Raw genomic sequence first — 27,444 nt, forward strand, 5'->3', positions numbered from 1 at the left:
TTCTTAAATCAGTCTACCATAAAAGTCAGAGAAGCAAATTGAAATTTGTGGTCATAACATGTTAAAATGTGGCAAGTTTTAAGTGTTATGAACTGCGCAGCACACATTACCATTACGCGCAAGCCAAATATTGATGCGGGTGAAGCAGAGCAAATAGTCTCAAAGCATAGAGGTGCATTTGCACTGAACAGTTCTCACGCTTTCACATCTTAGGTTTACTTTGCAACAACAAAGAACTGTGCCAATAGCCACGGTAGTCCTTTCATCGCTAAGCAAAGTAATTACAGCACATACAAAACCAGTAGCTTATATTAAGGGATGTTTTATAGGATAATATGTCCTCTCTGACTGCTAGGAGCATGACTAATAATAATGATGTTCATTTACAAAGTAATTGCAGAGTGAATGCAGAAGCATGTTAAAGCTGTGAGATGCACCTCTGCATCTTTGCCTCACTTGGCATTTGGGAATCTGTAAAAAAAAATGCAAATTAGAGTGATATTTACTGTTGCTTCAGCGCAGAACCGCACATAAGCCACAGCTTCCAATCTATCAGCGGTAATAACAAAGGAACCAGTAAACTGCAAGGACTTACATCGTTACACGTCTCAGTTTATTTTGATGAATATTGTTCACTTCTCTTCCTGTCCTCCTTCACCATCCTGTTTCTCTGCTGCACCTCACTATGTGAACACACTTTATGCTGTATGCCATCCTGCCTTTAAGCTCTGTTTGGGTTTCTGTGCTGCTGCTGCACTCAAGTTTTTATTTCTTTAAACTATGGATGTGTCTCTCTCTCTCTCAGCTGTGTGACTCCACGCCCCGCTGTTTGTCCATGCTGCTTAATTACTCAGGGTATTTTTTTTTTCTCCCTTTCAGTTTTAGCCTTTATGTGTCCACTGCCACCCCTGGAGATCTGGCAGCAGTGGTTCACATGGTGAAACACATCAGATATTTGGCCAAAGGGTAAAAAAGAATCCTACAGTGCACTGACGCAAAGAGAGCAAAACAAGCTTTAATGAAACCATTTCCTGTTGATAATATAGTAAAATGTTTTGCTATTTTTTGTTAACTATCCCTTGTGATTTTTATTTTATTTTATAAACTATCTAGTGCCATTCTGTTCCTTGCTACAGCCGCGCTTCTCAGCCAGCACCAGTAGAAATATAAACACATGCAATTGGAATCCAGCTAATGCAAATTAAATTACAGTTTAACTCTTTTTCTCAAATCAATGACATACACGTCAAATGCTGAGAAAAGAGGTACGGTAGCTTAAGTCAGAGGCAATTATATAAGTAGAAAGAGAACAATCCATGGACAACATGAGGATTTGCAAAGTAATTCATAACCATTAAGCCTCACCACATTCTGTCACCAACCACAAACGTTATTTTATTGGAGTTTTATGTGATGGAGCAACTCATTGTAAAGGATCACTGTGGAGCGGAAAATAAAGAAAACATTACAAACTTTTAAAAGTTTTTAAAACCTGAAAAGTGTGGCATGTTTTTTTTTAGTTTTTTTTTTTTTTTTTTAATTAATGCCTCCCCACTGACACCTGTCAACAGACAATCCCATCTGAGCTGTGGATCTCTGCAGCTCCTCCAGAGTCACTTCTTTCCCCATTCATCTTTTTAGGTGGAAATTCTTGTCTTGGTGGTTTAGCAATTGTGACACACTCTCTCCAATTTGCAGACGATGAACTGATCGGCACTTTGTGAGATGCCCAGGACTTGAAATGATAATCTATAACCTAAACCTGCTTTCATCTTCTCCACAACTTTCTCCCTGACTTGTCGGCTACACTTCTTAGATGAATCTTGTTTGTTCACTAATATTCTCCCACAAATCTACATAACGGCTTCATCTCTTAGTGACATTAAATTACACACAGGAGGACTCAGTCTATCAGTTAGTTGGTTTCTTTTGTTGATTGACATTTAATTTAAAGGTATCAGATTAAAAGAAACCCATCTTTTAAACTGTACTTTAAGCAGCATTTTGAGAACACGTGCCATTTAACCCCCCACTTCAAAGTTATGTGTTACTTTGTGTTACAAAAAATCTCAATAAGATACATTCAAGTTTGTGCTTTTGATGTGATAAAATGTAGAACAGCACAAGCGCTATAAATACTTTTTGCAAGGCACTCTAGGAAGAAACACAGGCGAGAAACGCAGTCATTATCAACTGACCTCTCAAATTCTGGCACCTGTGTGTCATATTTCAACTCCTTCTCATGAATGTTTGTTGCTCGGTTTTGTTTTTTGTCCTCTGCACTCACCTAACAGGACACAAACAAGTGTTTCCGAAAATGTTTTCTTTTTTTTTTGTTTTTCCATATCGCCAAAATGATCTCTACCCCCATGTTGTTCAAGTTCTAGTCTTCCCCCTCTGTCTCTTGATAAGCAGATATCATAAAGTCAGATCAGGGATCAGTCGAGCCCAGCAGCTGACACAGGGAACCTGATCCCTGTGGCTTTCCAGCAGCACAGCTTGTGTCTGCTGCATACATTCCTAGTGCAGGAGGGTCATCATCCCTCCTTTTACCTCAGCCCGTCCCCCTGTTTGCTTTCACATCTTCCCTTTTCCATTAACCCGCGAGGCCGGCGGCGGACAGAAGCTGCAGAGATGAATTTTCCATCCTTTAAGCCGTTTTATCAACATCTCTGACCTGTCCTTTGCAGTCCATCTTCACATCATTCAACAATTTTCCACATCTTACTTTGGTCTAGTCCAGCCTGTCAGCACTTGCAATCAGTGAGATCCTGGCCCTTGGTACACGACCGGTACATTAATCCAGAGATAATAGAGTTTTAGCATATTCAGCTTACCCAAAAGCCTGACAGACGTCACTGCTTTGGAAGGATCTAGTAGGGATCTTGCATGTAAAACAGCAGAAATATATGGAAATCTGTTGGAAGCCTGTAAAGTTCTGGTCTAATGAAGCCACAGGTGTTGTGCATTTTAATAACTTTTGTCCTTTTTGCAGCATCACCGATTTTAATCTGTAATAATATGTCACATAACCGTTACACGATCGACCAGTCGATTAAACTGCCAACTCTTGATCAGACGACTCATTTTTTTCAGTCAACTAAGTTATTGTAGTGAGTTGTTTTCTCAGATGCTGCAATGCTGCAAAATGTGTCACAGCTGTTTTTTTTTTCTTTTTGTTTTTTTTTTTAAGTGGAGGTGAATATGACACATTTCCCTTTCGGATTCTCTCACTCATATAATAAGTCTTACGATGCTGTAGAATTGTAGAGATTGACGCCTCCAAAGAACAGAAATTGAGATCAAAACCACCACCGAAACAGAGCCAGACCCACCTTCTTACACAGACAGCCTTGTTGAATCCTTCGGCTCTGTTGACTGGTGATGCACGGCTCGGGTCTCCAGTCCACTGACAGGTAATCAATCAACAACAGAAATCCAAGTCTGAGACAAGCTCAAGTAGGAGTCCCTCTCAGCTGCTCCGGCTGCTGCTGTTTCTCCCCTGACTGAGTCAGACTGTGCAGAGCGGACTGACTGAATTAGCCGAGGCTCAGACGTGAGCTGTTAGAAACTTTTACCCTGGCTGCTCACGCCATCTGCATTCTGAGAAAAGTCTTCCTTGTGCTCAGGACGACTGTCGCGGTCAAACACACACATGGGGATGGGGTGGTGGGGGCACGGTGCCCTTACAGCTGAAGTCCACCCAGAGACCTGCACAGTCACAAAAACACGCTCACAAGTCTCACTCCAGGCACTGCAAAATGCAGCCCCAACTCCTCCAGTCATTCTGCCTGGTGAGGCTCAGGCTGTGTGTAGTTGGCTACAGAGAGAAGGAGGAGGAAGAGGAGGGAGGAGGAAGGAGGAGAGGGAGGGGGAAAGAGTGCATGAGTATGTTTGAGGAAGTCTTAGAACGAGAGCTGTGTTGGAAACCAGCTCCGAGTGCGTCTGACTTTCTCTTGTATTCCACAATGAACAGACGGAAAAGGGAGCTTTTTGACCTTTCAAACGGTCTTCCACTCATTTTAAACATCTGAATCAACAGCCGAGAATTTTCTTTTTCCAATGAATCATGAGGAATAAAAAAAAAAAATTCCATTTTCCATTCATCATCCATTCACTAACCCCGAACACAGAGAGTGGAGGGAGACGGAGGGAGTCAGCACAGTTCCAAGGTGTCTTCAAAATGATGACATGAACTAATGGCTGTGTAAATGCAGCTCAACAAACATTTATTTAGTCTCGGCCCTCGCTTTGGTGAAAACCCAGCTGTATACACACCACGGAAACTCCAGTCTTGTTTATTTGGGACTACCCTAAATGTTTTCTCGCTCCATAGTGATGCAACGGTTCCTTCTCGCGAACATTTCTACTGAGGAGCAGCATTTTACGTCTGGATACATACATACAAAAGATAAAGGTTAGGATACAGAGTTGAAATTAGGATCAATAACATTTTGGCAATTTGTAAATTTCCAGAATTTTGGGAGAATACTTTTGAGATTTCTTTTTTTCTTTTTTCTTTTTTTTTTTACTTTAATTTCTTCATCTTGCAAAGTTGACATAAGTTTCCTTTGTGTTTGGCAGAAGAACTAACCATAAACCTAACTTTCAAACATTTTGACTTGGGTCAAACGTTTTGGTTATGCTGCACAATTATCTTACAGTGACTTGCTGCAGGTTTGGCCCATTCCTCTTGGCTCAACCACACATTCTGTGCTCTGCTCACAGATTTTCTATGAAACTGAGACCAGCTCTTTGTGTTGGCTGCTCATCACAAAAAGCAGCTTTTATGGCATCCTTAGAGTTATCTTCCATTTTGAAGTCATATGTTTTATCTTTACCTCTGATTTATCTAGATGTTGCAGTATTTCCTGCATCAGAATCTTTTTTTTATGTTGACCAATACAAATAAATTCACCCTCAAATCAAATGATTCGCTGGAGGAATCAGCATCTTATGATTCCTCGGATGCTGAGGATTCAATCTAGATTCTAGATTCTGCAGATAAGAGGTCACATCAGTCAAGTTTGGAAAATTACACTCATCAAGCTGTAAAAAAAACTAGTATAGGTAACTTCATTTCCTTCTTTATTAAAAAAAAGAGAAAAGATTAGAAAGGCAATTTCAAAAACATAACTTTCTCATTGTACCTAAGCTGTTAACAATCATCACAATTGCTTGTACTTGTAGTTGGTGGTTGGTAAGAGTATCAGCAGGTGGATCCTCAATGAAGGACATAAGCCTGTTCTGAGATCATTTCCTCCACAGTGCCCCTACAGGTCGCCTGTATATTGCATCTGTTTGCAGCTTGGTGCTGATTTCTAAGAACAAGCACAACCATCTCTCACTGCACAAAGATTTTTTTTTTTTCAATTCACAAAAAATGTTTCGCATTCACATTTTGATGGCTGCCAGTGTAGATCTAAGCTTTTGTGATCTGAGTCAATGGGACCTGAGCATAGATGGAACTCTTTATATGATTAAATAGCATTTTTAACCTTACATTTTCAGCTTATTATTAATTTTCTCTTCGCTTTTGTGAAATCAGTTGTATTTGTATCTATATTTTTTTTCATATCTTGTCTGGTTCTTGAGTGTGATGATTTGAGTTACTGCATTATACTAACATTTGCACAATTTTAATCAGGAATATAGTTCCACTATTTCAAGCTTATCCCACGCAGGGTGTGTCTGAAGCCCACCCATACTAACTCCAAATTAAGTGTTGAGAATAAACAACAGTGGGCTCAGAACCACATGTGCTCAGTCGTCCTTCAGCACGTTTTATTATATTTGCAGCACAAAGAATGTTGAACACGAAGCGCTGTGACCTCATTGGCGTAGGAAGTGGTCGTCTGTAAACAAACTGGAGCTGCAACTTCTCTCGTGAGGATTCTGAAAGAATTCGTCCGACGGACAACTAATAAGATCAGAATGAGTGAATCTTCATACAATGAGCCTCTGGGAGTTGCATCCCCCCCACCCACCCCCAATGAGTCTTGGGGTTCTCATGGCCTTACAGTCAGAGGTTTCGGACAGTCGGTGACTTCTGGAGAGATGACAGGAATTTTTTGGAGATCCAAGCAGACGAAAGGGTTTTCCTGTTGGGTTGGAATAAAGTTATTTTGATTCAATCATTTTAGAATTTGAGATATATAATCATAATTAAAATATTGTTTTAATTCATGCTCATCTGGAACATCCCCAAAAGGCTTTTGATGTGCACTGAACAGCAGGAGTACCTTTCACACAGCATGTTTAGATGACTCACATTATTTATACTTCAAATGAAGTCTGAAGTCCAAGTTGAGAGGAATAAAACTGAGAGAAATCTGAATATAGACTTGGGAAATTAATAGTTCCCTATCTGATCCAAGTTCAACATCCAAATCGGCTGCTGTGTATTTAATTCATTGTTACAGTTTGGGGGTGGGGGAAGTTTATCACACAAAAACTAAGACATGGATGGTTCTTCAAAATCAATATAATCATATTTTCTCAGTGATATACACTCATTTATTTATTTCTATTTACTGTTAATAGCAGTGAGAAGCACAACAATCATTCTAATGCTTTCCTGCTTTTCCAGCAAAGGCTCTGTTTAATTAGTTTTGAAAGTGGGTGCGTAGATGCGGGAGTAACATCACACCCAAGAACTGTGAAGGACAATGAGCATGCTCACACTGTAAATAAAGGCTCAAGAGTTCATACATACCACAACAACTCTTTCTCTGAACCTGAACTCGGAGACCTTCGACTTCTGCAAGTCACCACTCTTTTATTTTTAGAGGGGCCGAGGATAACATCCCAGTATAAATACAACGTAGCAACCGAACGCTGCAAAGTTGATGTTGCAGAATAAAGTAGTAAGCTACATATTTAGCATAGCTGGGATTTTTTTAAATGTTTTATTTTTAACTACACTAAACTAGAGAGTGTCACTAAGCTCTACTTTGTAAACATATGACATTCAAACGTAAACCTTTTCATTTTACGTTTGAATGTGTAAAATGAAAAGAAAAAAAAAACACACACACTGAAAATGTGTCATGTATAACATGGCATCCAAATGGACTAAACTTGGATTTGATGTCAAGAAAGGCTGAAAAAGTCAGTATCTCAACATAAGCTTCTCTCTTGGATCATCAAAGAAAGACAGAGAGAGGAAGAGAGAGAGAGAGAAAGCAAGAACAATTATAAAACACCCTATTTTCTGCAGACCACTGACATAAACTAAACCTAATTTTATCCCTAAAGTCACCACACCTTCAAAGACGCTTGCCTTGGGATTTCTGCTTGCAGTCTGGTCGGCATAATCAGAATCTAAATACATTTCAGGCTGTTAAAAAAAAACAAAAAAAAACTTGCATGACTCTCAGCTGAACTGCATTCAAAGCAATCTTAACATTTGCTGGCCAGTGGACTAGACAATGATTCAAAACGAGAAATGCATTAATACAGAGCATTCCAACAAAGCAGTCCTAGTTTTAATTTGAAATATATATATATATATAGTATAAAGTTTTTGTAAATCAAAGCATTCACTGACCCCTTGTATCTATTTCTTTCTCCATTTCTTTGCGTTAAACTTACAAATCCAACCCGCTTGGATTTCTGTACGCATAAAGTGTACACATGCCCGTATTATGGCACATGAATAATCTATGAGCAGCTATATGTGGATGTAATAATGATCCATTATCCTCTCAGAGTTAGGGTAAGCTGTCATTCCGTTCAAGGTCACGTCTGACTTTTTGCATGCTGTAACAGCGCCCTCTGCTGATGAATTATGAAATTATTTATTAAGACGTTTCAAGTTTGCGTTTGAATGTTCGTCTTTGCAACAGCGGTCCTTGGCACACATGTTTATATAGCAGTGGCTCTTATGTCCCATAATAAACTACAGTCGTCTCAGAATTGTATATGAAAATCTATATGAAAAGGGTTAGCGGTTGTCTGTCTGGGTTTTGTAGTTGCAATTCTCACAGTCACGTAATTATGATAAATATTTTTTTTATTATTATTTGTGCAGTTTACAATTTTGTTAAGATTAGGTAATACAGTTAGCATTAGGTTTTGCAGGAAACCATTCACTCTTTCAATGAGGAAGATATTTGACAAAGTTTTGCAATTCTAGGTTTAAAAGTGGCAATTTTTCTGATCACATTTTGACATCTGATCAAAATGTGACTCCATCAATGATCTGACATCTGACAATACCTCTCTAATAATCCAAATAAACACGTGTGAGCAGTTTATTTATGTTAAGAAGCATTACATTTTGGTTGTAGAAAGTGAATTATGAAAACTCAATTAAGACACTAGGACAAAACAGAAAAAACATACCCTGCAATTTAAAGTAAAAACAAAACATAATACCATCGAATTGAATAAAGAATGATTGCAAGCATCCACATGTGTATAGGTGGTACTTTTGAAAATGTTTCAGCATAGCGCCTCCAGAATGATACCAGATAGGAAGTCATTCAGGAATTCAGGAAGTGGGAAGTTCCACATGTAGATGCTCCTCACAGAAAAGGCTGCTTATCCCGAGGGAGTTCTCGCTGTAGTCATTTTGTGGCAACCATTAACTCAGCTGTTCTCTCAGGCACGTCTCACACTGTGTTTGCATGGGAAGTTCTAAGGAAGAAAGCAGCAACGTGTTTGAACCTGCTGTTCCCAAAGTGTATTTGTGGTCTGCATGTTCATTAATAAGTTGATTTCTTTAAGGAAAATCGCAGACTCCGTTTATTTTTCAGAATCCGAACAAACCAGCGTCAGCTTCCAAAATGGCAACCTGTCCAGCTTTTCAAACGATGCCACCATGTGGAAGGCAAGAGTAAATAAAAGTAACATTTTCTAATTCTTACCAAACTTCATCTTTCTTATGACCTTAGAGGTTATCTGCAATCAGCTACATTCAAAAGGCAAAATAAAAAGTAAATTGTTCAGCAACAACGAACCCTTACATACAGGAATATTCTTGTTAGCAGCTTACTCACTTTGTTGCATTATAGTCATGCAAGAACTTGAATTCAAAGAAAAATTGTCTCTAAACACGTGAAACACCACAGACTTGGGTCGAGATTTGGAACATTTTGCTTTCTAGTTACTCTCAATGTTTCTACTGAGACATGTTGCTCCTTGTGTTATCGAATCAAAATTAAAAGAAGTCACTTTTAGGTTAGAAATCTGCAAAGTCACAAAGGTCAAAGCTACAGAATCTGGCTTTTTTTTTTTTTTTTTCTGGCTTAAATGTTTTCTGAGAAACACAAGCAGAAAAAAAAAAGAAAAACAGGGTTGGAGAGAAAATAAGGAGGGAGCCAAAAAAAAAAAGTATCCATCTGCCTGAGTTCCCATCATTCCAGTCAGTGAGATGATGCATTTCCTGTTTCTCTTTACTGGCCTCCGTTTTGATGTTTCTAATCAATGTAATCAATCGCGTACTTTAATTTCCTTGTTTGCACATTGCATGTGTTGTTTCCAATAAATCCTGTCACTCCACCGTTCTGGTAAACAACCTGTTGAGGCTAGGGTCACACTGTAAATACCAGAACATCTATTTGCATCTATTATTAGTAAATCGGTGTTATTTACTACTTCATTCACGCACCTTTGTTTTTACAGCGGCCGCAGTGACGTGCTCAGGGAGTCAGATAAAGAGGTTTTCTCACCAATGCTTTCCTGTTATTTTCAAGGCTCCTTTGTTTTGGTTGCAGGACTTCGACCTGCTGGTTCTCAAGGGAGTCAGAGGAACACTTGAGCCCGAGCACTTGAGAACGCTCCTGCCCCCACATAGACGACCACCATATCTGTCGGTACGGCTAAGCACGCTAATCTAATTTCAAAGATTAACGAAATCTCTGGGGTGAATGTTGTTGTGTTTTTTTAAATATAACAGTAGCAATCCACTGGAATTCACTGCAGTACTCCTTTCCTCTATTTTTGACAAGCAGCCACCAAAGCTAAAGTTAATCTCAAGATATTAGTATTTTCTTTTTGATAACTAATGAACAATTAGGTTTATGAGTTTTGCTGTGGTTTAAATGTTCTTGTCTTTTTATGGCCCCTGGATGATTCTCTCCTGGAGTTATTTTTGGTTGAAAGGGTTCAAAGTTGTTCTCCAGTGAATCCTGGCTATCACTGTGCTTGAAGATCCAATGCTTTAGAAATGTCATTGTACCCCTCCCAGGCCATGAAATGTCAATAGCTTTGATTTTCTTTTGCTTTTGAGCTTCTTTTTGTTTGTTTTTGTTTTGTTTTGTTTTGTTTTTTTCAGATTGGGGCTGGTCAATAATCAATCAGACATGGGTGTGACCAGTGAAACTGAACTCAACTTTCCAAACATTGTGGTCAACCAAAGAAAATTCCTAAATTAACAGGCTGACAGGGTTGGCTATTTTCCATTTTAATTAACTGATATAAATATGTGCTTGGTGACCTTGATGACCCCTTTCACCCCCCCCCCAAAAAAAAACAAATAAAAATAAAAAAACACACACTACAGGGAGTTTAATTGTAATATATGACAATCTGTTTCAATGTATTTCATTATTCTTTTTAACTCTCGTCCTTTTAGTTTGTCAGTTCCTTTTTTCACTTGTGATGAAATTTTCATCCTTTCACAATGGTATTCCTATATGTTTTTAAATCTAAAATTCAGATCATCAGTTTGCACACAATTCCCTAAAATTAGGTTAGCAAATACCAAATGTTTATGATAAACATAAAAATCAGAAAGTCTTTACTTCCTACTCTTTCAGAACCTTACATTTCAACTTTTCAACATTGGTTCGCCTGAAAGGAATTTTCTTTTTTATCATGAATTTACGTATAATTTTGCACATCTCATAAATGTTGATATGCCAATGATTTCTCTTGGACGCAATCTGCTCACTTGATGTTGAGATGTCAGCTCGCAGTTTGGCAATAACAATAAAAAGAGCTAACTCTCAAACAGTCGACTGAACCGTAGCAGTCATACATCACTGATAAATTCCAGGGTCTTGCAGTGTCACTTTGAAAAAAAAAGAAAAGAAAAAAAAAAAAGAAAACCTGCTTTAAATTCCTGGGCAGACACAACAACAACAGGAAGAAGGACCATTTTCACAGGTGTCAGGAAGCACAGGAAATAAACAGCCTGAATACGGGAAAACATTTTCCTACCAGAAAGGGTGAGAGGTGAGGTTAATAGGAATTATTTATAGCTAAGGGAGAATTATTGTGAAATTTTGTCTGGTATTACTTATTAATTAGTTTTTTGAAATTGAATTATTTTAACAATGCTGCACTTCATTTTAGTGGAGAAGCCTCAATTCATTATAAAGTAACAACATTTACAGTATTAAAACTATGAAAGGCTTGTTAAATATTTTATTCAATCATTTATAATATCGGCAACATGCTGTATGAATATATAAGCTTGTTAGAAATGTGTCTTTTTCCAGGTTAAGGAAAAGTTCATAGCGCTTCTCTCATAATGTCTTTGTATTTCAGTACTTTTAGCAGATTTTTACATTAGTGAGACATTTTGCTGGGAACACCAATTTATTTGATTTTCTACCTTTGTGGATGTTAGGCCACCTCACTATTTAAAAGTCAAGAATGTGAAAAAAAAAAAAAAAATCCCCAGCTTCAGTGTCATGGCATGAGAATTTGATGGATAAAAAAAATTCTTCTTCCTCAGGGTGCACACTTCTTTGCCATCTTTTTTGCACAGCTTGTTAAGATCCAAAGCTTCTATTATTTATTTGCCTATGAAGCAGATCTTTAGAGTTTCTCTGCAGAGATATTATTTTCCCGTGACATTTGTTCAACTATATCTGAGTTCAAAACTAAAGTTTGGCACAGGAAATCTCAGAAATACTAAAAGAATGTTTGAAAATGTTTGACTAAAAGTTTTCATGGATGTGAGGTACTTGCAAACCAGCAAACTCCAGAAGCTCTGGGAAAATATAAGACGTAAGACTTCAAGTGACAAGTCAGTTATAAGTTTTTTATTGTAGAGTAAGTTCAAACAAGGACAGAGAGCTACATATTATGTTTTTTTTCCAATAAAAACTGGATAATCATGGAAATAAGTGTTAAATGAACAAAAAATATTGCTGTAAGTTACATTTAATCAGAAACAATATACAATGCAGAAGATCACCAGAAAACACAAAGGCCAATATGAATCAAACATTCCTTCATTTATATTTATTTCAGCCATTTGCTGAATGTGACAAAAAGAAACAACCAAATCATCAAGATCAGTTATAAGCCAAAAGAAACCAAAACGTTGTAGGATGAAGCAGCACTTATTTCACCTGCTTCTGACCAATGATTTGCTTTAACACATCCTGTACATTGCCAGACAAAGAAATGTTGTCAGTATGTATCAACATTTAAGAAGTTATTAAAATAGTGATAGGAAAAAATGAACAACATAATGTCAGCATTTAGAATGTATTTTTCTCTTTTTGATTTAAATCTCTGAAGAGAGTTTTAATTCTACAAGATAAGTCCTGTAAAAATCCTGTAAAAATTTCTAACAATTTTGCTTTGATGGACTTTATGCTTCATCTAAGGTCACGTTTAGCCTTTCTGATTTGAAGGCATATTGTTTTTGACCTAAATGTTACATCTGCAACATGGAAACCTAGTAATCCTGGAAATTTCGGGACATTTCCACTATCAAGTTGTTAGTTATAGTATAGCAATCTGCTTTAACAATTCTGTACATTTTATTGGTGTCATAAAATTTGGCTTCGTAAATGTTTTATACTCATTCTGACGACTTCAAGCCAGTATGCAATATAAGGAACTGTAATGTGCATTTTGCATTTTGATTGAATTTAATATTACAACAGGCTTTATCAAACTTCATAACAGAAAAAGGAAAAGAAAAAGAAAAGTAATAATTAAAGAGCAGAGATAACACTGCGTATGTATATAAAAGATGGAGAAAAAAATCAAACAAGCTTTCAAATGCTGGTCAAAAAGTTTTTAGTTAAAACATACATTTTGGTTTATTTATAAATTAATGCTACATGTGGACTGAACATTTGGAGGGCTGTTTCTCTTTTTGTCAGCGAGGGTTCAGTCTTTTTGGAGCCGTGGATCTGTCTGTGCTCTGTGCAACCACTTGTCCTGATCCCACTTCAGACCCTGAGAAAACAAGTGAAGGAGTTCATTTTTTCTCTCCTCTTTTCACATACTGAGCTCTAATGTGATATAATGTAATTTGAGAGCAATTTGTCGGAAAGCACAAACTCACCTGTTTGTGGTCCAGTTTTGAGCTTGCTGGCAATTTTGGCAAAGAATGTGAGGGTAAGACAAGCTCCAGTTTCCCTGTCACAAATGCCTCCTTTGCAGCTGCAGGTCTTGCGGCACTCAACCCCATAGGTCCCATATGGGCAGTCTGCAAAGCAAAGGAAAACACTGGTTTTGTCACAAAAGCCCAAATTAAATAAAAATATATTTGAGTGGAGAAACGATAGTGCATATAAATGCAACATTTTACTATGGATAATCAAATTAGGTCTGGAGATATGGCTTATTTATAGACTATAAGATTGTGGATAAATTGCTGACCAGAGCGCTAAAAGGAAAGGTTGATAATAGGATCAGGATTTGAGCATAAGATGCAGTACTAAAAAAAAAAAAAAAAAAACGACTAAGATTTCAGGTCACACCTTTGCAAATCCCGTATTCGTCTCCATAATCGTCCTCATCCTTGTAGAACTCGCAGAACAGCCCCGGTCCGCACTTGACGCCGTGCATCCCCGACACCGTGCGGTAACAGTGCTCGTTTCTGCCGGCCGCGCAGACCTGGCAGCAGCCGCAGTCGTCCAGGACGGTCCGCGTACAGCGCTGCGCGTCGCCGCAGCGGTCCACGCTGCATCTGTCCGGGCAGTTCACCGCATACTTCACGCCGGCGCTCCACGCCTCAACATCATGCAGCATGAGTGAGGAGAGCACCGTGAGGAGCAGGAGGGACATCGCTGGATGCGGGGTGGCTGGAAAGAGCATGTGGAGAAGGTGCGAGAGGAGCTGCGGATCTCGTCTGAAGGACTCGGGTTGACTGACCCCGCGGTTCATCAGGTTGTACGGTTATCAGCAATGAACAACTTTGTTTTGCCGATGGCCAATTTCCTCATTCCGGTGTTTCTTTTTCTTTTTTTCTTTTTTTTTCCTTTCTTTGCCCAGCAGCCTTTTTTTAGAAATCCGGCTTGGAAGTGGGATCAACTGGGAACCTCCATCCAGGAACTGAAGTTGGCAGGACCTGATGTCATGAGTTATCTTTGGTTTGTTTTTGTCTCAGTGACGGAACACCTCAGCGTCAGATGGCAGCATGAGGACCTAAGAGGATGTGGAGTTGTTCCCCTATATCCACACAAGTTTCTTATAAATAACTGATGGCAAGCATAGGACATGAGGGCTATATTTAGATTTTAAAGAAATTGTGTGAACAACAAGCAGTTAGGGTACCCATTAAGTATTCACTGTTTGCAGTGAATATTCACCGTAGTCAGTCATCTTTTTTTTTTTTTTTAATCTCTGGAAAACAAAAATTATTTAATTACAGCTACACACCTTCCAGCCAAGAGCCATCACTATCTACAAGAACTCTTTTAAGGATTTTAATTAACATGAATTACAACGACATTTAATTTCCCTTTGGGATCAATAAAATATTCTTTTTTTTTTCTTTTTTTTTTTTTGAATGAACCATGACAATATCTCCTCCATGCGTCAAAGTAGTAACAGCCTGTCCATACAATGGGGTGCAGCTCTCAGTGATGTGAAGGGGGGGGAATCTAAAAATGATCAACAAACATATTTTTAAAAATTGCATTTCCCTTAATAGTGTGTGCCTAAATGTGATAAAAATTCAGAGTTTCTCCCAGAAAACCTGCTAAACCCGGTGCTTGGGGTGTCATGCAGCGGTTTGCTGTGTTTTTGAGTTAAAAAAATGGCTTATAGTTGACAGGAAATTTGAAATTATCACTTGATAATTAGGTGTTATTGGAAGACTGGAACATTAATTGCTAAACTCCAACTATAAAGTCTTAAAAAAAGGTAATTGTTAAAAAAAAAAAAATAAATAATGCTTAGCCTGGTGGGGGGCACAAGTAAAGCCTGGTGGCCCGCCAGACTTATAATACACTGGGGGAAACCCTGTGACTTGTTTTCACAACATTACCACCATCTAACTCTCATTCAACAGTGAAATTTCTCTGACAGACTCTGGTCAGTTCTCTTCTGTGATGCTTCTGATAGACCTCAGCAGTGAAGCTAAATAGCAAATCATGTGTGGCAGCAAGGAGAAAATAATAAACATTTACAAATTGGCATTACTGAATTAAATGCCTTATTTGGGGCGCTCAGAATTTAGCCCCTACCATTGTAGATACCAGAACGTTTTTTGGGTCGCCATGGTGATAAAGTTGATATGACGACAATGACAATTAGACCAAATTCTCCACTTTTCTCTCTGAGTAGACAATGCAGAGGATTTTACAGACGGCAAGGAACAGACACCCTCTCTCGCTCGGATCGCCCTGCTTTGTTGTTGTTGTTGTTGTTTACTTTCTATGGTCATCAGCTGCTATCTTGTGATTTTTGCTGATAATCAAATTATTGCCCTATGTGATTCATGGCCTCAGCTTTGTTTTCAAAACATTTCAATCTCTCTATTTGCGGGATATTATAATGGAGGTTCTGGTGTTTAACTTTTCCCTGGTAAAACTTCAGTCTGACCTTCATGTTTTTTCTTAGAGATCAAACAGTTGTCTTTAATGCCAACATTAACAGCAGCTTTTATAGGTGCCTTGAAGACATGTTAAGATTTCTGGATTTTTCTTTTAGCATGTTGCAGTCTGCTTTCTGGGTGGACTTTCTTGGACAGCCAGACCTCTATCGATTACCCTTAGGTGTGTGTGTGCATGGTTGTATGTCCTGTGTGCCTCTCTGTTGCCCCAGTGATGAACTGGTGTCCTCTCCAGGATGGACTCCACCTCCTGCCCACTGACTGCTGGAGATACACCAGACCCATGCAACGCTAAAAATGGTGGGTACAAAAAATGGGATGTTTTATCATTCGGCTGCAAGCTATTTGCTTTATTTTTTAAAATAGGTTTGTAATTATTATTATTAATATTAGTATAATTTGTATAATTGTTATTATTGTTGTTTTTCATAGACATGGAAAAACTCATTAGGTTTTTTTTCCTACTTGACAAGATACTGTCGTAGAAAGACGTTTTTGTTGTAATTATATATAATGTAATAATAAATAATACAAAATAAATTGATATGTGGTAGCCCACTCACAAATGTCTATAAAGTTTTTTGAGGTTAAAGGTGGATTTGTGGCTACCAAATGTTAAATAGAAGAAAATGCAAAAAGGTCTCTTTCATATACAAAATTATTTCTTCTACATCAACCGATGTCGGATGAGAAGAATATACTTCAGCAGATTACTTGTTTTGTTCCTGCTCTGTGAATGGACTGTGTCCTTTTGGGGTTTTTTTTTTGTCAGTGTTGGAAATACAATTTTAAACCAACCAGATACATGTGTGAGCCATCATCACTCCGAGACGCGCCGTGGCGCTAAAGTGGCAACCCACCGCCCCCTTGCATCAGTGGATAATGCTCCGCAGAAGAAGCGGGGAAACGCAGGGGAAGGCTGACATGATATTTGCGTCCGAGGGAGACCTCACTGGGACGGGACGGGTAACGCAAAGCAAACACCCTCGGAGGCTCGCCGTCAAGGTAACTGACACGCCCGCGGCCCTCTTTCATTCTATCACAGCCAGGTAAAACAGACGTAGACCGAGCTTCGCTGTTACACAGCGAGGTGTTTCTTGCTGGGAGCTGTCAGAAAACAAGCGGAGGTGGGGCTCGGTCTGTCGGTCTTTTTTTAACGTGAAGCGGACTAGCAGCGACTGCAGTGCAGCCAGCCAGCCAGCAGCGTTAGCTCAGCTGTCACCGCAGATGCAGAATAGTGTTACACCAGCTGAATGACACGGCGGCGTCCGCTGTTCAAATCCCCGTCCAGCAGCTCAGTGTTTATGTTGCTGCAACCGCCAGGCACCGAGCCAGGAAGCGACATGTCAAGACTGATATCTTGGCAAAAAACACTGATAAATGGGCAGAAAGATTGAAACCCGCAGCGCGGGAGGATAATGTCGTTATGTTTCAATAATTAAATTATCCTCCAGGCTCTGCTCGTTTGTGCTCGACTCTGATTAACTTTTCATTTGGCCATTATGAATACAGTTGTCCTCTGTACCTCAAAAACTTAATAATAATAATAATAATATTTATTGACATGTAGCTGCCTGGTTATGCAGTGGTTATGAACGTTTGCACTGCAGCAAGAAGATCTTGAGATCAAATACTGGCCAGGGTTAATGCATGATCTCCCTATGAGTTTGTGTGTTCTCACCAGGTTCTTTGGCTTCCTCCCACAATCCAACGTTTCCCCCCAATTACCTTTAGTTATCAGTGTGTGTCCGTGGCTGTTTGTCTTGTGTTTCCCCTGGTGACCCGTTCAGGATGCCCACCCCCCTCTCCACATCCCGACCTGTGATAAGCGCCACTCTCCCAGCGACCCTTCAAATATGAGTCAGTGGCAATGATGGCTAAACGATTTGATAATATCTGTAGCTGGCTAATGACTGGCAGCCAGAGTGTACCTGCTGTGGGTCTGGTTGTCCTGGAAACAGCAGTTTAAACTGATAAGTCAGCATCCTCTTCCAGCTGATCTTAGCATTTTCCTTTATGTGTCAAATGTAGGTGGTTAGGCGATTTAAGTAAGCCAGAAGTATTTGGCAATCTATGAATGAAGTGAAATGAGATGCTATTCCGTTTTGAAGTGATGTGTCTTTAGGGTTTTTGGTTACACTAGAGATTTAAGATAAGCCTCCACAAGATCTCACATTTCTCTCCCCATGATAGGATAACACAAAGTGGTGCATAGTTATGAAAAATCAGTAAATGACACTTCAAATTCAATACAAAGAAAAGTCTGGAAAATTGTGCCGTGCACTAGGTTTTGACTTCTCCTTACTCTGATACCTAGAAATAAAATTCAGTGCAACCGACTTCCCTGAGAGGTCGCCCGAATCACAAATAGATCCCACCTGCGTAATTTAGTCTTAGCATAAATATAGCTTTTCTGTTAAGCTCTCAGAGTTTTATTAAAGATTGTTAGTGAAGACCAACGAACCACACCAAACAAATCCTAAAAAACAAAAAGTTATGGAGACCCTTGAACATCTCATTGTTTTTACCCATCATCATCTGAAACTGGACTGAAAAGGGCGCAACTGCAAAAACCTAAAAAAAGACATGGCCGCTCACACAAACTGAAAGCCTGCTCTCGTTAGCAAACTCTAGAGGAGCTGCAGACACCCAGAACGCAGGTGAAAAACCAAATTGACAGCACAGTGATTAGTCATGCATTCCACAGCCTGTATGGGACAGGGACAAGAACAAAGCCATGGTTGAAACAAAGAAATGACACTGGGGGGAGATGAGACCAGAAAATGTTTTAAAATAGTTTTTTGTGGGGAAACCAATTGTAAAACATGCTTATTGAAGATGACGGTGGTGGCATCGTGCTCTCTTGTTGTTTTTCTTCAGCTCAAACAGGGAAGCTGTTCTTGCTGAAAAGATGTATGAAGCTGAATTCATAATGGTCCTGGAAAAGTGTGTTGTTTCCAGACGTCATTATAGTCAGTAATCAGAAAAGGACATTTTCCGGAAAAAAAAAAAGAGAAACTAAATGTTTTATTTGGGAGAAGAAAAAAAAAAAGACAAAAGGGGAAATTGTAATTAGCCCCATATCTGCTGCTTCACATTTCTGGTGCCTTGCTTTGGTTGCCTCGCTGGTGAGTCTATTGCTATATCTAAGCTTGTTGTTATTTTTGGACTGGGTGGAAACCGTATAGCCCCCCCCCCCAAAGCCATTAGCCTGGCAAGAGACATGAGATTTTCAGACTGTGATCAAAGTAACGCACTTGACAATATTTCACGATTTAGCGTATTTCATATTTTGTTGTAGGTTTTAATTTCAGGATTTATACTTTGGCATCATAATAACTTATTCAAGTCAGTTTTTTTTTTGTTTTGTTTTGTTTAGGCAACATCAAATAATTCAGCCTCTGTGTACTGGAGTAAATATTAAACAAGCAGCACTAGAAATACAATTATTGAAGTGAAACTCAAGTCTATTTTTGCTGTTGTGAGACAGCAGGAGCACTGGAAGTGGGAGGGTGTGATTCGTGCTGTACAATGTGAAAGTAGATGAGCCCCCCACTCACTATCACTTTGAATGACAACACTGCTTCATCATTATGGCATTGTATATGTAAACAAAGGGACTGTAACTTTAACAAAAATGACAATAAAGAGCAGTCAGATAATCTATAGTTTCATAGTTACTTTAAAGAAAATTCTAAATCAGATTATAATCTGGATCAAACCTTGGTTATTCACCTCAACTTTGTTTTAAATATTTTTTTAAACATACCCAGATTTTTGGTCCTAAATTAGCGTTCAAACTGAAAAACTGAACTGAATACCCAAACATGTTTCCAACTTTATTTGCTAGTAAATCCCCTCCTTTCCCACACACCCGCCTCTCACAAAACCTATGTTGTAAAACATTTACTTTTTTTTAAATCATCTAATGTCATTAATCAAGTAAATTTAGCAATAAAATCAACCCAGGAATTAAATATCTACCAACAAAGTATATATTTTTTTAAACTTCTGGCTTGGATTATTAACTTTGGTGCTCAGAACAACAACAAAAAAAAATCATTAATCAATGACTTTGTGGCAAAGAAAGTCTTGCTATTCTACTTCCCTTTGTGCCTTGTAAGTCTCCTCATTAAGAGGAGGCTGACCTATTTCACTGATACCCACTGGGCTTGTCTCATTAACCTGGATGTAGACTGCTGTGTGAAAAGGTGCCAGCACCAAAGACAAAGCTTTTCACCTTCACACTGAATTTAATTGGGAGAGAACAACATAATAAAGTGGCCAATTAGTAAGAAATGTTGCCTGTAAAGTGATGAGGGTGTAAGAAGGGAACTGTAGGTGTCAAAACAGAATTGCATCCATTGTAACTCTTCTACTCCTTCTGTTTTTCAGGAGTGACATACAGTTTAGATAATGTACAAAGATGGTGCCTTGTCAAACTCATGTGTTGCTGAAGTGGCAGGAGCATTTCAACAGTTCCTGGGCCGCAGAAGACAGCGTGCAGACGGCCAGGAGGCACGGGGTGGCCGGGCTCTACAATAAGCTCCTTTACAACAAGGAAGTGGTGACTCTGGCTCAGCCTGTCCAAGAACTGGCCAGCCCGAGACTCCCCGACTTTGAGTGCGAATCCAACACATCAGCCGAGAAAGACGAGTACCTCTCGTCCCTGCTTCACAGCCAGCGATGGCTGGCTCACCGCATGCTGACGCAAACCTCCTACACCCTGGGCCTCCACCAAAGGCTGGTAGTTCTGCAGAGGATCTACTACGCACTTCACAGCAAATATCATGACAAGTTTCGCCTGCAGCTGCCCTCGCAGTCCACGGACAGCGGGGCGGAGAGCGGGCCGATTGAGCTGGCCTCAGAACCTCGTCTGCCGGGGGGAGTTTCCAAAATCAAGTCCGGCACAGATGTTCTGATAGAAATGGGTGTAAGGACGGGTCTGAGTCTGCTCTTCTCGTTGCTGCAGCAGAACTGGAGGTACGCGGCCTCTGTGCACCCGGAGTCTGTGCTTTGCAATGACGTGCTCGCCACCGCGTCCTCCGTCCTGGCTTCGCTGCCACCGCTTTCTCTGGCCAACGAAAGTAAGATCCCATCGGTGGGCTTGGACTGCCTTGGACAAGTGGCTGACTTTCTGAAGAAGACGTCGGTGAGCAACGGGAGCAGCGGGGCGGACCCAACTGGCCGGAGGCTGGCTCTGGAGCTGCTGCTTGGCCTGGCCATGCAGAGAGGCTCCCTGAAATTCCTGCTGGAGTGGGTGGAGGTAGCTTTGGCAGCCTCCATGCCCTCCTCCACCGCGGCCCTGTCTTCCTCCTCTTCCACCTCCTCCTCCTCACTGAGCTTTCAGCAATCACCTGGCGTGGGCTTTGAACTTATTCAGCAAACTCTTCTTCAGATGAGGCAATATTCGGTAAGTCAGTTCTTCTTAACCAGTTACATTTTCTTTTTTCTTTTNCCCAGCTTCAGTGTCATGGCATGAGAATTTGATGGATAAAAAAAAAATTCTTCTTCCTCAGGGTGCACACTTCTTTGCCATCTTTTTTGCACAGCTTGTTAAGATCCAAAGCTTCTATTATTTATTTGCCTATGAAGCAGATCTTTAGAGTTTCTCTGCAGAGATATTATTTTCCCGTGACATTTGTTCAACTATATCTGAGTTCAAAACTAAAGTTTGGCACAGGAAATCTCAGAAATACTAAAAGAATGTTTGAAAATGTTTGACTAAAAGTTTTCATGGATGTGAGGTACTTGCAAACCAGCAAACTCCAGAAGCTCTGGGAAAATATAAGACGTAAGACTTCAAGTGACAAGTCAGTTATAAGTTTTTTATTGTAGAGTAAGTTCAAACAAGGACAGAGAGCTACATATTATGTTTTTTTTCCAATAAAAACTGGATAATCATGGAAATAAGTGTTAAATGAACAAAAAATATTGCTGTAAGTTACATTTAATCAGAAACAATATACAATGCAGGAGATCAGCAGAAAACACAAAGGCCAATATGAATCAAACATTCCTTCATTTATATTTATTTCAGCCATTTGCTGAATGTGACAAAAAGAAACAACCAAATCATCAAGATCAGTTATAAGCCAAAAGAAACCAAAACGTTGTAGGATGAAGCAGCACTTATTTCACCTGCTTCTGACCAATGATTTGCTTTAACACATCCTGTACATTGCCAGACAAAGAAATGTTGTCAGTATGTATCAACATTTAAAAAGTTATTAAAATAGTGGTAGGAAAAAATTAACAACATAATGTCAGGATTTAGAATGTATTTTTCTCTTTTTGATTTAAATCTCTGAAGAGAGTTTTAATTCTACAAGATAAGTCCTGTAAAAATCCTGTAAAAATTTCTAACAATTTTGCTTTTATGGACTTTATGCTTCATCTAAGGTCACGTTTAGCCTTTCTGATTTGAAGGCATATTGTTTTTGACCTAAATGTTACATCTGCAACATGGAAACCTAGTAATCCTGGAAATTTTGGGACATTTCCACTATCAAGTTGTTAGTTATAGTATAGCAATCTGCTTTAACAATTCTGTACATTTTATTGGTGTCATAAAATTTGGCTTCGTAAATGTTTTATACTCATTCTGACGACTTCAAGCCAGTATGCAATATAAGGAACTGTAATGTGCATTTTGCATTTTGATTGAATTTAATATTACAACAGGCTTTATCAAACTTCATAACAGAAAAAGGAAAAGAAAAAGAAAAGTAATAATTAAAGAGCAGAGATAACACTGCATATGTATATGAAAGACGAAAAAAAATGAAACAAGCTTTCAAATGCTGGTCAAAAAGTTTTTAGTTAAAACATACATTTTGGTTTATTTATAAATTAATGCTACATGTGGACTGAACATTTGGAGGGCTGTTTCTCTTTTTGTCAGCGAGGGTTCAGTCTTTTTGGAGCCGTGGATCTGTCTGTGCTCTGTGCAACCACTTGTCCTGATCCCACTTCAGACCCTGAGAAAACAAGTGAAGGAGTTCATTTTTTCTCTCCTCTTTTCACATACTGAGCTCTAATGTGATATAATGTAATTTGAGAGCAATTTGTCGGAAAGCACAAACTCACCTGTTTGTGGTCCAGTTTTGAGCTTGCTGGCAATTTTGGCAAAGAATGTGAGGGTAAGACAAGCTCCAGTTTCCCTGTCACAAATGCCTCCTTTGCAGCTGCAGGTCTTGCGGCACTCAACCCCATAGGTCCCATATGGGCAGTCTGCAAAGCAAAGGAAAACACTGGTTTTGTCACAAAAGCCCAAATTAAATAAAAATATATTTGAGTGGAGAAACGATAGTGCATATAAATGCAACATTTTACTATGGATAATCAAATTAGGTCTGGAGATATGGCTTATTTATAGACTATAAGATTGTGGATAAATTGCTGACCAGAGCGCTAAAAGGAAAGGTTGATAATAGGATCAGGATTTGAGCATAAGATGCAGTACTAAAAAAAAAAAAAAAAAAACGACTAAGATTTCAGGTCACACCTTTGCAAATCCCGTATTCGTCTCCATAATCGTCCTCATCCTTGTAGAACTCGCAGAACAGCCCCGGTCCGCACTTGACGCCGTGCATCCCCGACACCGTGCGGTAACAGTGCTCGTTTCTGCCGGCCGCGCAGACCTGGCAGCAGCCGCAGTCGTCCAGGACGGTCCGCGTACAGCGCTGCGCGTCGCCGCAGCGGTCCACGCTGCATCTGTCCGGGCAGTTCACCGCATACTTCACGCCGGCGCTCCACGCCTCAACATCATGCAGCATGAGTGAGGAGAGCACCGTGAGGAGCAGGAGGGACATCGCTGGATGCGGGGTGGCTGGAAAGAGCATGTGGAGAAGGTGCGAGAGGAGCTGCGGATCTCGTCTGAAGGACTCGGGTTGACTGACCCCGCGGTTCATCAGGTTGTACGGTTATCAGCAATGAACAACTTTGTTTTGCCGATGGCCAATTTCCTCATTCCGGTGTTTCTTTTTCTTTTTTTCTTTTTTTTTCCTTTCTTTGCCCAGCAGCCTTTTTTTAGAAATCCGGCTTGGAAGTGGGATCAACTGGGAACCTCCATCCAGGAACTGAAGTTGGCAGGACCTGATGTCATGAGTTATCTTTGGTTTGTTTTTGTCTCAGTGACGGAACACCTCAGCGTCAGATGGCAGCATGAGGACCTAAGAGGATGTGGAGTTGTTCCCCTATATCCACACAAGTTTCTTATAAATAACTGATGGCAAGCATAGGACATGAGGGCTATATTTAGATTTTAAAGAAATTGTGTGAACAACAAGCAGTTAGGGTACCCATTAAGTATTCACTGTTTGCAGTGAATATTCACCGTAGTCAGTCATCTTTTTTTTTTTTTTTAATCTCTGGAAAACAAAAATTATTTAATTACAGCTACACACCTTCCAGCCAAGAGCCATCACTATCTACAAGAACTCTTTTAAGGATTTTAATTAACATGAATTACAACGACATTTAATTTCCCTTTGGGATCAATAAAATATTCTTTTTTTTTTCTTTTTTTTTTTTTGAATGAACCATGACAATATCTCCTCCATGCGTCAAAGTAGTAACAGCCTGTCCATACAATGGGGTGCAGCTCTCAGTGATGTGAAGGGGGGGGAATCTAAAAATGATCAACAAACATATTTTTAAAAATTGCATTTCCCTTAATAGTGTGTGCCTAAATGTGATAAAAATTCAGAGTTTCTCCCAGAAAACCTGCTAAACCCGGTGCTTGGGGTGTCATGCAGCGGTTTGCTGTGTTTTTGAGTTAAAAAAATGGCTTATAGTTGACAGGAAATTTGAAATTATCACTTGATAATTAGGTGTTATTGGAAGACTGGAACATTAATTGCTAAACTCCAACTATAAAGTCTTAAAAAAAGGTAATTGTTAAAAAAAAAAAAATAAATAATGCTTAGCCTGGTGGGGGGCACAAGTAAAGCCTGGTGGCCCGCCAGACTTATAATACACTGGGGGAAACCCTGTGACTTGTTTTCACAACATTACCACCATCTAACTCTCATTCAACAGTGAAATTTCTCTGACAGACTCTGGTCAGTTCTCTTCTGTGATGCTTCTGATAGACCTCAGCAGTGAAGCTAAATAGCAAATCATGTGTGGCAGCAAGGAGAAAATAATAAACATTTACAAATTGGCATTACTGAATTAAATGCCTTATTTGGGGCGCTCAGAATTTAGCCCCTACCATTGTAGATACCAGAACGTTTTTTGGGTCGCCATGGTGATAAAGTTGATATGACGACAATGACAATTAGACCAAATTCTCCACTTTTCTCTCTGAGTAGACAATGCAGAGGATTTTACAGATGGTAGGTTAGGTCTTGTTTTTCTTTTTTTTCTTTGTTTTTTTTTTTGTTGTTGTTGTTGTTTACTTTCTATGGTCATCAGCTGCTATCTTGTGATTTTTGCTGATAATCAAATTATTGCCCTATGTGATTCATGGCCTCAGCTTTGTTTTCAAAACATTTCAATCTCTCTATTTGCGGGATATTATAATGGAGGTTCTGGTGTTTAACTTTTCCCTGGTAAAACTTCAGTCTGACCTTCATGTTTTTTCTTAGAGATCAAACAGTTGTCTTTAATGCCAACATTAACAGCAGCTTTTATAGGTGCCTTGAAGACATGTTAAGATTTCTGGATTTTTCTTTTAGCATGTTGCAGTCTGCTTTCTGGGTGGACTTTCTTGGACAGCCAGACCTCTATCGATTACCCTTAGGTGTGTGTGTGCATGGTTGTATGTCCTGTGTGCCTCTCTGTTGCCCCAGTGATGAACTGGTGTCCTCTCCAGGATGGACTCCACCTCCTGCCCACTGACTGCTGGAGATACACCAGACCCATGCAACGCTAAAAATGGTGGGTACAAAAAATGGGATGTTTTATCATTCGGCTGCAAGCTATTTGCTTTATTTTTTAAAATAGGTTTGTAATTATTATTATTAATATTAGTATAATTTGTATAATTGTTATTATTGTTGTTTTTCATAGACATGGAAAAACTCATTAGGTTTTTTTTCCTACTTGACAAGATACTGTCGTAGAAAGACGTTTTTGTTGTAATTATATATAATGTAATAATAAATAATACAAAATAAATTGATATGTGGTAGCCCACTCACAAATGTCTATAAAGTTTTTTGAGGTTAAAGGTGGATTTGTGGCTACCAAATGTTAAATAGAAGAAAATGCAAAAAGGTCTCTTTCATATACAAAATTATTTCTTCTACATCAACCGATGTCGGATGAGAAGAATATACTTCAGCAGATTACTTGTTTTGTTCCTGCTCTGTGAATGGACTGTGTCCTTTTGGGGTTTTTTTTTTGTCAGTGTTGGAAATACAATTTTAAACCAACCAGATACATGTGTGAGCCATCATCACTCCGAGACGCGCCGTGGCGCTAAAGTGGCAACCCACCGCCCCCTTGCATCAGTGGATAATGCTCCGCAGAAGAAGCGGGGAAACGCAGGGGAAGGCTGACATGATATTTGCGTCCGAGGGAGACCTCACTGGGACGGGACGGGTAACGCAAAGCAAACACCCTCGGAGGCTCGCCGTCAAGGTAACTGACACGCCCGCGGCCCTCTTTCATTCTATCACAGCCAGGTAAAACAGACGTAGACCGAGCTTCGCTGTTACACAGCGAGGTGTTTCTTGCTGGGAGCTGTCAGAAAACAAGCGGAGGTGGGGCTCGGTCTGTCGGTCTTTTTTTAACGTGAAGCGGACTAGCAGCGACTGCAGTGCAGCCAGCCAGCCAGCAGCGTTAGCTCAGCTGTCACCGCAGATGCAGAATAGTGTTACACCAGCTGAATGACACGGCGGCGTCCGCTGTTCAAATCCCCGTCCAGCAGCTCAGTGTTTATGTTGCTGCAACCGCCAGGCACCGAGCCAGGAAGCGACATGTCAAGACTGATATCTTGGCAAAAAACACTGATAAATGGGCAGAAAGATTGAAACCCGCAGCGCGGGAGGATAATGTCGTTATGTTTCAATAATTAAATTATCCTCCAGGCTCTGCTCGTTTGTGCTCGACTCTGATTAACTTTTCATTTGGCCATTATGAATACAGTTGTCCTCTGTACCTCAAAAACTTAATAATAATAATAATAATATTTATTGACATGTAGCTGCCTGGTTATGCAGTGGTTATGAACGTTTGCACTGCAGCAAGAAGATCTTGAGATCAAATACTGGCCAGGGTTAATGCATGATCTCCCTATGAGTTTGTGTGTTCTCACCAGGTTCTTTGGCTTCCTCCCACAATCCAACGTTTCCCCCCAATTACCTTTAGTTATCAGTGTGTGTCCGTGGCTGTTTGTCTTGTGTTTCCCCTGGTGACCCGTTCAGGATGCCCACCCCCCTCTCCACATCCCGACCTGTGATAAGCGCCACTCTCCCAGCGACCCTTCAAATATGAGTCAGTGGCAATGATGGCTAAACGATTTGATAATATCTGTAGCTGGCTAATGACTGGCAGCCAGAGTGTACCTGCTGTGGGTCTGGTTGTCCTGGAAACAGCAGTTTAAACTGATAAGTCAGCATCCTCTTCCAGCTGATCTTAGCATTTTCCTTTATGTGTCAAATGTAGGTGGTTAGGCGATTTAAGTAAGCCAGAAGTATTTGGCAATCTATGAATGAAGTGAAATGAGATGCTATTCCGTT

At 39.7% G+C, this 27,444-nt stretch overlaps 5 protein-coding genes and 3 long non-coding RNA genes across 8 annotated transcripts in view; 4 read left to right on the forward strand and 4 right to left on the reverse strand.

The window, feature by feature from the left end:
• arhgap24 (Rho GTPase activating protein 24) overlaps nucleotides 1–3,795 on the reverse strand; it is a 76,852-nt gene extending 73,057 nt beyond the window's left edge. Inside the window, exon 1 of the mRNA XM_007558895.2 lies at nucleotides 3,336–3,795. The gene's annotated coding sequence lies outside the window, so the exon portion shown is untranslated. The remainder of the gene's footprint in view (nucleotides 1–3,335) is intronic.
• A 1,553-nt stretch (nucleotides 3,796–5,348) lies between these two features.
• On the reverse strand, nucleotides 5,349–7,559 carry LOC107836971 (uncharacterized). The gene is made up of 2 exons (XR_001662943.1): nucleotides 5,988–7,559; nucleotides 5,349–5,895 (listed from the first exon to the last, which is right to left on the reverse strand). It is a non-coding gene; the product is annotated as an uncharacterized LOC107836971 (long non-coding RNA).
• Nucleotides 7,560–11,981: 4,422 nt separating this feature from the next.
• LOC103142720 (endothelial cell-specific molecule 1-like) lies at nucleotides 11,982–14,201 on the reverse strand. The gene is made up of 3 exons (XM_007558900.2): nucleotides 13,677–14,201; nucleotides 13,259–13,402; nucleotides 11,982–13,149 (listed from the first exon to the last, which is right to left on the reverse strand). Exons 1-3 carry the CDS (start codon nucleotides 14,080–14,082, stop codon nucleotides 13,070–13,072), a joined length of 630 nt encoding a protein of 209 aa, XP_007558962.1. The 5' UTR covers nucleotides 14,083–14,201; the 3' UTR covers nucleotides 11,982–13,069.
• Nucleotides 14,003–14,802, forward strand: LOC107836974 (uncharacterized). Its single transcript, XR_001662946.1, has 2 exons — nucleotides 14,003–14,085; nucleotides 14,194–14,802. It is a non-coding gene; the product is annotated as an uncharacterized LOC107836974 (long non-coding RNA).
• Nucleotides 14,803–15,096: 294 nt separating this feature from the next.
• Nucleotides 15,097–21,244, forward strand: LOC107836970 (probable E3 ubiquitin-protein ligase HERC1). Its single transcript, XM_016674731.1, has 4 exons — nucleotides 15,097–16,054; nucleotides 16,527–16,759; nucleotides 20,150–21,167; nucleotides 21,218–21,244. The coding sequence occupies exons 3-4, from the start codon at nucleotides 20,181–20,183 to the stop codon at nucleotides 21,242–21,244; spliced, it is 1,014 nt and encodes a 337-aa protein (XP_016530217.1). The 5' UTR covers nucleotides 15,097–16,054; nucleotides 16,527–16,759; nucleotides 20,150–20,180.
• A 324-nt stretch (nucleotides 21,245–21,568) lies between these two features.
• On the reverse strand, nucleotides 21,569–23,786 carry esm1 (endothelial cell-specific molecule 1). Its single transcript, XM_007558902.2, has 3 exons — nucleotides 23,262–23,786; nucleotides 22,844–22,987; nucleotides 21,569–22,734 (listed from the first exon to the last, which is right to left on the reverse strand). Exons 1-3 carry the CDS (start codon nucleotides 23,665–23,667, stop codon nucleotides 22,655–22,657), a joined length of 630 nt encoding a protein of 209 aa, XP_007558964.1. The 5' UTR covers nucleotides 23,668–23,786; the 3' UTR covers nucleotides 21,569–22,654.
• Nucleotides 23,588–24,387, forward strand: LOC107836975 (uncharacterized). Its single transcript, XR_001662947.1, has 2 exons — nucleotides 23,588–23,670; nucleotides 23,779–24,387. It is a non-coding gene; the product is annotated as an uncharacterized LOC107836975 (long non-coding RNA).
• A 1,765-nt stretch (nucleotides 24,388–26,152) lies between these two features.
• LOC103142722 (probable E3 ubiquitin-protein ligase HERC1) overlaps nucleotides 26,153–27,444 on the forward strand; it is a 43,044-nt gene continuing 41,752 nt past the window's right edge. The window contains exon 1 of the mRNA XM_007558901.2: nucleotides 26,153–26,344. The gene's annotated coding sequence lies outside the window, so the exon portion shown is untranslated. The remainder of the gene's footprint in view (nucleotides 26,345–27,444) is intronic.

The sequence above is a fragment of the Poecilia formosa genome, unplaced genomic scaffold (genome assembly GCF_000485575.1).
Source record: "Poecilia formosa unplaced genomic scaffold, Poecilia_formosa-5.1.2 Scaffold100, whole genome shotgun sequence".
Classification (NCBI taxonomy): Eukaryota; Metazoa; Chordata; class Actinopteri; order Cyprinodontiformes; family Poeciliidae; genus Poecilia; species Poecilia formosa.

Coding starts and splice junctions, on each gene's coding strand:
- LOC107836970 (XM_016674731.1), top strand. CDS start 20,181: ATGGTGCCTTGTCAAACTCATGTGTTGCTGAAGTGGCAGGAGCATTTC.
- esm1 (XM_007558902.2), bottom strand. CDS start 23,667: ATGAACCGCGGGGTCAGTCAACCCGAGTCCTTCAGACGAGATCCGCAG. Junction 22,988..23,261: donor CGAATACGGGATTTGCAAAG/GTGTGACCTGAA, acceptor TTTGCTTTGCAG/ACTGCCCATATGGGACCTAT. Junction 22,735..22,843: donor CAAAACTGGACCACAAACAG/GTGAGTTTGTGC, acceptor TTGTTTTCTCAG/GGTCTGAAGTGGGATCAGGA.
- LOC103142720 (XM_007558900.2), bottom strand. CDS start 14,082: ATGAACCGCGGGGTCAGTCAACCCGAGTCCTTCAGACGAGATCCGCAG. Junction 13,403..13,676: donor CGAATACGGGATTTGCAAAG/GTGTGACCTGAA, acceptor TTTGCTTTGCAG/ACTGCCCATATGGGACCTAT. Junction 13,150..13,258: donor CAAAACTGGACCACAAACAG/GTGAGTTTGTGC, acceptor TTGTTTTCTCAG/GGTCTGAAGTGGGATCAGGA.